At 37.5% G+C, this 9,290-nt stretch overlaps 1 protein-coding gene across 1 annotated transcript; it reads right to left on the bottom strand.

The window, feature by feature from the left end:
- Positions 1 to 1,179: 1,179 nt before the first annotated feature.
- On the bottom strand, positions 1,180 to 8,257 carry LOC137049068 (uncharacterized). Its single transcript, XM_067427456.1, has 4 exons — positions 8,112 to 8,257; positions 2,867 to 2,903; positions 1,409 to 2,722; positions 1,180 to 1,320 (listed from the first exon to the last, which is right to left on the bottom strand). Exons 1-4 carry the CDS (start codon positions 8,255 to 8,257, stop codon positions 1,180 to 1,182), a joined length of 1,638 nt encoding a protein of 545 aa, XP_067283557.1.
- Positions 8,258 to 9,290: the final 1,033 nt, after the last annotated feature.

Here is a 9,290-nt window from a genome sequence, read left to right as displayed (position 1 = left end):
TGCTGGTCTGTCAGTTTTTTGGTCTTTTCAGTTTTTCTGATCAGTTCTCTGATCAATTGGAAGCTCAAAAGATCAGCATTTGTTAACTAAAATCTTTTGTAACATTATAAATGTCTTAACTGTCACTTTCAAACAAAATAATTATTCCTTGATAAATAAAACTATTGATTTCTTTCCTCCAAAAAATAAATAAAAATACAATTCTCACTGACCCAAAACTTGACCGGTAGTGTAGTAGTACTGTACACTACACTGCATATACTTACTGGAAGCTTTCTGTCAGGTTTACATTACTTCAAAAATCACAAAGTACATATCATTAACAGTTATTTCAATACTTGTCTCCCACCTTGTACTTGGTTTTTAAATTGTCCCACTTTTTTTTTTGCCTGGGCGTGGGAAACCCTTCCTTCGAGCCTTAGCTTCTCCAAAATGTGAATGACGGGGGGAGAAATAAAAAAAGATTACACAGCTATCACTTCTGATTCTGAAGATTAAATAATTCGCTTCTCACCGATATCCGTTCGCAGCGGTGTCTCTCCCCCCGGTAAACAGCTGTTTGTTTTTAACACGAAGGCGTATAAACTGTTATATATGTATAAACCTTGGTCCCTGTTAAAAAAGACGAGAAAGCTATTAATATGAACGTTACATTACTTTGTACAACTTAACTAGTTAACGTTATTTATAAAAGAAATGCCGGTGACGGCAACCAAGTCTCTCGCTCTCTCCTCCTCCTCCTCCTCCTCCTCACCTCTTCCTTCATCTACCTCTTGTGCAGTGCTTGGCCCTGGTTTTTCCTCTTGGATCGAGGCAATGTGGACTAAAAACTAAATGAAAGCGCGGCAGAATATATATTTAAAGAATTCTCTCTTTCACCGCTATAAAAGTTTACCCAACTATGATGACTTCTGCATCTGAGAAACCCGAGAAAAAAGCGTCTTTAAACCGATCCAGGAAAATCAATGGTCATACAACAAGATCTGGGTTACCTCCTGACTACCTGAAGGTGACAATCTTTCCATGTTTCAAGTTGTGTTATTTATTTCTATTAATTTATAGCATCCACTGATAAGCAAACTGCAGGGGATTCAGCAATGTCCTTCAGGTAGGGCAGCACCAGCCTCTCAAATGATTTCATGACCACAGAGGTGAGGTTCATGCACCAGTGGGCTAAAATCAGCCACGATACTTAATTTTCAGGAAGAAGGAAATCATCCGCCCTAAAAATGACGACTTCTTTTTGGCTTCTTGAGCTGCACTTTCCTCAGTATCACCTTTGCTCTTGCTGTCCTTTTTGGACCTGAAGGGATTCTTCATCTTCAAAAAAACGACACTCATGATTAAAACAGAATTCATAAAATATATATAAAGTAAATATAAGTATTAAGTACAGAAGAGAAATTACCTTTATAGAGATGTTTGACTTCATCATCTTTAACTTGTTTTTGAAGGTCAGTTTTGGCAGATCCTCCTGAACCGACACAGCCTGACTGTGCATTTCAATCGGTGCTAACTGTTCAGTCAGTGGAAATTTCTTTGCCAGCAATTCAAAAACTTGACTGACCACCAATTCTGTCAGATGATCCACCACTGTCGGATTGAAATCTTCTTCATTGATGATTAAGGGTATCACTGGAGTATTTTCAGGGAGTTTCACAGGTTGGGGGAATCTGGAGGACACAAAAAGACGCTGCACGAGTTCCTCCACAAAATAATGGAGAAAAAGTTTAGCATTCATTCTGATCTCCTCCGAGACTTTCTCTGCCTGCGGCATCTCACATCTCAGGACGCAGTTCATTAAATCTTTGAGCCTTTGGTGCAGACGTTCTGATGCTGCGTAACTGATGTCCTCCCCTCTGAAGTGACCGTTGCACTTTGACATATAAAGAGTGGTCATCAGTGAGTCAAACAAGGTGACGGTCTTTAGCCTGTCACTGTCTGAGGGTTGATCTGACTCCAGTAGGACAATTAACATTTTACCCTTATATGACTGAAAAGTCGGCCGCAGAACTGGGACAGGCTCACTTTTCAATGTCCTGGACGCTGCAGTAGGATTCGATGACCATGCCCTAATGACATCCTCCACAATGTAGTCGATTACATTGCTTGTGATCTCAACCGGAAGGCTCGTTCTGAGCGTGCACGGGAGTTTGCCCTCTATTGCCGCAAGGACCGTGCCAATTGCTGTTGTGGCCACTGCACGGGAGATGTTGCAATGCAAAAGACTCAGCTTTTGGATGACCCCACTAATCAGTAATTCTCCAATATTAGTGCAGGAATCATCCGGACAAAAGTAAACAAAGCATGGTGATGAGGATGGGTTGATCTTCAGAACATTGTTGTGCATCACCACATTCACCCAATGACAAACTTCCTCCACCACAATGCCAGCGAGTTCAGAGGAACGGCAATTGTCTTCACCCAGAGAGTCGCTGAAATCGCATTCACCACTGCTGAGGAGACCATCCACCGTGATCCCAAAAAGAGTTTCAAGTGGATACGTATATGGAAACTCTTCCGTCTTCAGGATCACTGGTCTTTCTGATGGGTCCTTCTGAAGATCCTCAGTGGATGCGGATGTTGATGGTCTGTTTGAGTTCACAACTGCAGATGGATCCATGCCTACTATACTTGATAGTTTTGGGATTAAATCAGTTGCAGTTGTGGTGGCTGATGTTGCAATTGAAGTCAGCATTTCATAGATTTGCTGTCTGGAGAACTGTGTGGGAATAAAAGCTTAATTAGTTTGTTCTAATTATGTGAGCTGTTTTTTTTTTTAAATTAAAACCTACACATCGTTTGCTTTGTTCCAAAACATGGACATACAGTTTTATAGTGTATTCATATGCAAAAGTAGACTTACCGGGTAGCTCAGTGCCACCTGTATCACTTCCAAATTCCTGAAGAACATACAAAACAGTTAATATAATATAAGATATGAAGTTTGATGACAAACTTTGATGTTGGCTTGACAAAGCCTTGTCTGAGAAGTAAACAAAATGTAAATATTCTAATACATGTTTAACACATTGCTAACATGTTTCTATCATGAATTAGCTAATTTCTAGCATGTTTACCATGAATTATGTTGTTAGCATGTATTAAAATGTTTATAGCATGAATAAGCATATTGCTAGCATGTTTTCAAACTTTTTAAAATGTTTTTTGTGTAATTGTTTATATTAGGCATTTTGGTTACACTTTATTTTGATGATCCCTTTCAGACACTGAGTGTGTTTACATGCACGTTCTTAAGCCGATTATGCCTAATAAGCCAACAATGAACATGGTCATGTAAACGTGGTAACCCAATCTTTTATGTCGGAGTAAGGTTATAAACGGCTTACACATAAACCGGTCAGAACAGGTAGTTTTTTGCCTCTTACCCCGATTTTGTGCGGCATGTAAACTCATTAACCTGCTTTCTTTCGGGCTTAATGAAGTGCGCATATGTGATAGGTGACAAAAAAACGCAAACTTAGAGCAGATGTAAATGCATCCAGCGAGTGTTTTGCATGAAATAAAGACATATCACAAACGCAGACTCTTTTAAAGCTACACTGTGTAACTTTTTTAGTTTATTCTTAGCTAAAATCACTTAGTTCTTTCAAAAATATATGTTCTCATTAATGTATATTTATTTATTTCACGTAATAAAGTATTCTCGTAATTTTATAATATACCATTGAAAATACATACGGGTGAGGGGTTCGGATGGCAGTCGCCATGTTGCTCCTCCATCTTGAAAGTACATTTGCCAAAGAGGGACATTCCCGTAAATTCAAGCTTCGCTTTTCGCGTTTTTACACTCGATGGCACTGTGTCGAATGCGAAGAGGAGGATTGCTTGAGGCTGCTATATGATGATGGAGGATCACTCTTAAGCCCCTTTCACACTGCACGTCAGACCCGCAATATTCCCGGAACATTGCCGGGTCGCCTTCTGTGTGAAAGCAACCACGTCCCGGAATTGGACCTAGTAACATTGTGGGATATGTATCAGAGTCGCCAAGGAAGCGGAAAAGAGAATTAAGACTGCAACGCAACAGGCAAATCAACAAGACAAAAGTAAATATTGGAGTGGCCTTTCCAAGATGGAAAGAGCTCATGAGGAGCAACGATTTTAAAAAGGACGCTGACGTTGTCTGCTTTGTTCTCGACAGGTAATATTAATTCAGCCTATTTGTGTATATTGGAAGTTTTATTGTTGCTTGGCTAATTATATCATGGTGTGCTGTGCATAACACTAGAACGACGTCTAGGATAGTTTTCCTCGCGTCAATGATGAAAAAGTATTGTTTACCTTGTAACATAAATCCGTGTTCTACGACGGATTACATGAGATTAATATTTTAATTGCATTATAATTGGTTTGCCTTACGCTAGTGATGTCATACAATATACAGAATAACGATAGCACTGATAAAAGTTACTTTACTAAGATTAGCTTGCATTCGTCTGGGAACCTGATAGCAATGTTAGCAATGAAATGGTAAAAAAATAACGAAAACGTAAAACGTAAAACTATTATTCATTTTACATAGATTAATTTGATCATAGATCATTTGGCAAATTAAATAACTGCAAATTATAATAGTTTTCAAAAGTAACCTCATCACCTGAAGCAACACTCATCGAAGAGGTCGAACTGGAAGCCATAATCTTTGACTAAATCGGCCACCGTAGGAGTTGAAACGAAATTGAAATTGAGAGGAAAAGAAACTATTATTCACTCGATGGTCATATACCTTTTCACCACTAGATGGCGGAAAATATCACACAGTGTAGCTTTAAAACCCAGAAAATTGTAAATATGTGTTCTCATCTCATGCAGCAGAGATACTGTACATTGTACAGTACATAAAATTTGCTATGTACTCTACCTGATAGGCCAGAAGTTCATCAATATCAAATCTAATTGTGAAATTTGTGACAATGCCCAGTGCTTTATGTAAAAAATTATTATTATTTTTTTTACTTGAAGTAGATGTTAATTTCTTGTCAAAGTTCATCAAAATGCTTTGTTTACATGTTAAAAACACAAACATGTTATACTGGGAAGCAATGCACCAAAGATCCCCCTAAAAGTATTTAATTCAGAAACGTGTCACCTTTTTCCACCACATGTCAGTTTGCAGGTATGGAATGTATTTTCTTTTTAACAGTTAACCTTACATGACCTACACTTGTTCTGGGAAAGATAGCATCTCAATAGACGTTTATTACAATAAAAATAGATGAATTATTGAACATTTAAGAGAAAGAAAGTAAAAAGGAAGAGAGAGCAATCATTTGACAGTCAAAATAAAGTGGTTAAATACAAGCTTTTTCTTATGGTCTTAATTGAATAGGCAATTAAAGATTATTAATAAAAAAATTATCTATATACTAGTATGAAATATTTTCAAAGATCTTGTTGAAGTTCTTGTGATGCGTCATTCAAGATAAACTAATGCTGATGATCGCATCGCTTGAACTCGTGTTCATTAATATACCATCCTACAGAGACAGATTACAGACTATGTAACGTGATTGTATGTTTTATGTTTTCCTTTAGTCGTTAATTTATGAGTTATGAATTTATTTTGCGCAGTTTAACTGTTAGTGTGAGTATATGACGTCATGGTTCGTCGAGGGAACTTGTATCCATGGCATGATTGGAATTTGAGTGCTTACATGGCATGTCATTTAAACCTGTATTTAAATGTGTGATGCTCTGTGTGCACATGTTGATGTACATAATTTGTATTAATTCAAGATAAGCTAATGCTGTTGATCGCATCGCTGAACTCGTGTTCATTAATAATCATTTTCAGGAAATGAATGTACTACATGCAGTGCAAAAACATACATTTAGCGGAACTATCTGCTGTTGGATGCTAAATTTAGGTTTAAAAGTCAACATGTAATTCAAGTATTTAATGAGAGTATACTGTAAAGGGAAACAGCGCGTATATTAAAGGGGTGATGAATTGAGAAATCAACTTTCCCTTGAGCTTTTGATATATAAAAGGTCATGGTAATATAAGAATAACCTCTACGTTCCAGAGCTGAAAACGTAGTCAAAGCCAGAAAACGTTTGTGTGCACAACGTCTAATTCAGTAGCCCCGCCCACCGACTCATGGAGGTGATAGGCTCGTGCTAGCCAACAGCAATAAACATGCAGAAGAATATAGCAAGAAAAATATAAAGCGCTTTTCCTGGTTGTGGAAGAACACAGTTGCTGCATAAGCTTCCTTCGGATCCTAGTATTAGGCATGTGTGTTATATAATATTAGTTCCAGCTCACGTGGGGAAGACATGTTCACTTAATTTCACTGCAACATCGTTTGTAAACAATTCTCAGGTCGATGCTGGATTTTTAGATATTTGAGATTAAAACACAATGCTGTTTCTTCTCTATTTGATCCGACAGGAATTGTGCAACACACTTATGTGAGTAAAACGTGTTTTTATAGGCGATAGTGTTGCATTATTATAGATCGTTTTGATTATGTGTCTAACAAAGCATTCCTTTAGCATGCTGGACTCAGACATGTATAGGCCAGGGCTCGCAAAGCCAACTCGCAAAGCCCGGTGCTATGTGTTTTCCAGAAGGGCTACCAAAATGTAAGCACATTGACAGGCCTATCTCAAATAATGAAATAATATTCTTGATCTGCATTGTTCACTCAATCAACTTAACATTTGAAGGGAAGCACAGGCGAAGCACTGTTACATGGGTGCAGAGATATCACGGCTCTCATCCTCACGTCCTCTGGCCGGTGAGCGATCGCAATGTGTTTGTGTGATATCTCTACGCCTAAGTAGCAGTGCTTCACCTGTGCTTCCCCATAATATAGTTTCAAGTCAATATCTGCCTAGGAAATTGTCTAGTCTTTAAGGGATACTCCACCGCCTTTTCATATTAAACTATTCCTTTAACTAACTCTCATCTCAGTGCGTGCACTTAATCGCTTGACGCCATAGACCGTAAAAAAATATGGACGACTCGACATCATCCGTTTCCGCTTGCCATATTTGAAGCTTTCAGGCGGCCTTGCATGGCGCGGACATCTTGGGACCGAGTCTGCGCAGTAGCGATTTCGGGACCGGAGTTGCGCAGTAGAGCGCAGGAAGTAGAGCAGGAAGGACAGTCGCGAAATCAAAAACCCGGCCACACTCTCACAGATGCAGCAATTACAATTAATTACAATTAGGAACAATTAATTATGTTGGTGTGAAATAAACAGTTATGGAAATGTAGAAATTAAAGCTAAAGATCTAATCTGCTCCCAAAAATTTCGAAAAAAGTCCGTTAGTGCCTCAGTGACAACTTCACTCAGAGAAGTCGTCAGTCTCAGCTGTCAATCATGACGTCACACCCCCCGTTTTTATAGCATCAAATAACTAACTCAAAGTAAACTTATTTTTAAAACGAACATCTGAAATGAAATCATTGTGATGATAACTGCCTTCAGTGACATAAACTAACTTTGGGGGAAAATTTTTGAAGTGTAATTTTATTATTTAGTTTGCCTCTTGTCCATTAGAAATCACAGAGGGGCGGCTATACTGGGACCGGTCACCGGGGGGCGATCGAGGCGCGAAAGCTTCAGTAAATGAGAGGGAGACTGCAGGCCTGCTTGACGCGCTGTGATATTTTGATAGCACTTTGATTAGCCCACTATGCCCAGTTCAATTATTAGGTACCAAACAGATCAAGTTAGAAGCGACCAAACACCTCCACGTTTCCCCTATTTAAATACAGTTACACGAATAGTTGAACAACCAAGTATGGTGACACAAAATCAACATTTGATATGTATATTGCAAAAGATATGGTGCCCATTTATACTGTAAAATAGTCAGGGTTTATCACATGGTGAAAGTTTTGGACCACAGGTGGCAATACTAAGCCGCAAATATTTTACATAAACGAAAAAAAGTTAAACTTGTTTTGAACAACTGCTGTCATCTGCAGATTGATATTAAGTAGGAGGGGGATTTTTTTTTTTATAAAGGTCATATCGCCCAGCCCTACAATTACACTAAAACTATAGTAAAATAAGGTTCATCATTAGAATATAACAGAATTACAAATGAATAAATAAATTAAAAAGACATACTGCTCAGTCAGATTCCACAAGAAGTTGCCGATGATTGGTTGAAAAGTGATATCCTCCAGCTGTGGTACAGAGAGTTTAGCTGCTAAGCCCACCGCAAAGGCCAGTTCTCTGTAATGGTCTGATTGAACTCCAGTATTACAAGCCATTGTAAACTATTATCAAACACCAAGTACAGTAGAAGAATGCTATGGATACACTTTACGTCGAGACTGCAGAAAGCGGTGTGTTCCAGTACGCCTGCAGCTTCAGTTATAGTGTGTGCTGACTGTGACATCATAATAGAGAGATTAGCACTGTTGAACATTCTAATGGAATGATGAAGAAATGTGGGCTGCTCTACTGCAAATGCTTATGTGTGTAGAGGTGGGCGATACAGCCTCAAAATTATATCAAGATATTTTAGGAATATTTGTGATAACGATATTTATGACGATATAGCAAAAAATATATGGAACAAAGTTTTATTGGTTATTGCAGCTGGTAGGCAGCAGCATTTATTATTGCAAATAAAATTAAAGGCATTGTTTATCCTTTTCCAAAATGAGCTAATGTCAATGATGAGAGAATATTTAATTCAAAGTGTAACTCTACTGACATAAGGTACAAATTACTAGTGTTTTCACTGGAAATCTTAAAAAAATATATATATATATATTAAAAAAATAATAATAATAAAATATATATATATATATATATATATATATATATATATATATATATATATATATATATATATATATATATTATATTTAGCAATACCTAAAGTATTTTATGTCATGGTCTGTCTGAATATCCAATTCTGATTGGGAAGGTGTACAAATAGCAGGTAATTCCAAGTTAGCTAAAACAGGGGTTTTCAAACTTTACGATTCCAAGGACCCCCAAATATGATGCACCTTTATGGGGGACCCCCTTAAATCCATCTATATATTTTTATGTATAAAAAAAACATTTAAACTCTTAGATAAAAAGTAAGTGTGACATTTTAAAGCTACACTGTGTAACTTTTTTAGTTTATTCTTAGCTAAAAACACTTAGTTTTTTCAAAAATATATGTGCTCATTAATGTATATTTACTTCTTTCAAGTAATAAAGTATTCTGGTAAGTTTATAATATGCCATTTAAAATACATACGGGTGAGGGGTTCGAATGCCGGTCGCCATGTTGGCCCTCCATCT

The sequence above is a fragment of the Pseudorasbora parva genome, chromosome 20 (assembly GCF_024679245.1).
Source record: "Pseudorasbora parva isolate DD20220531a chromosome 20, ASM2467924v1, whole genome shotgun sequence".
In the NCBI taxonomy this organism is placed as follows: Eukaryota; Metazoa; Chordata; class Actinopteri; order Cypriniformes; family Gobionidae; genus Pseudorasbora; species Pseudorasbora parva.
Note: the sequence above shows the minus strand (reverse complement) of the source record. Positions and strands in the feature narration are given on the sequence as shown.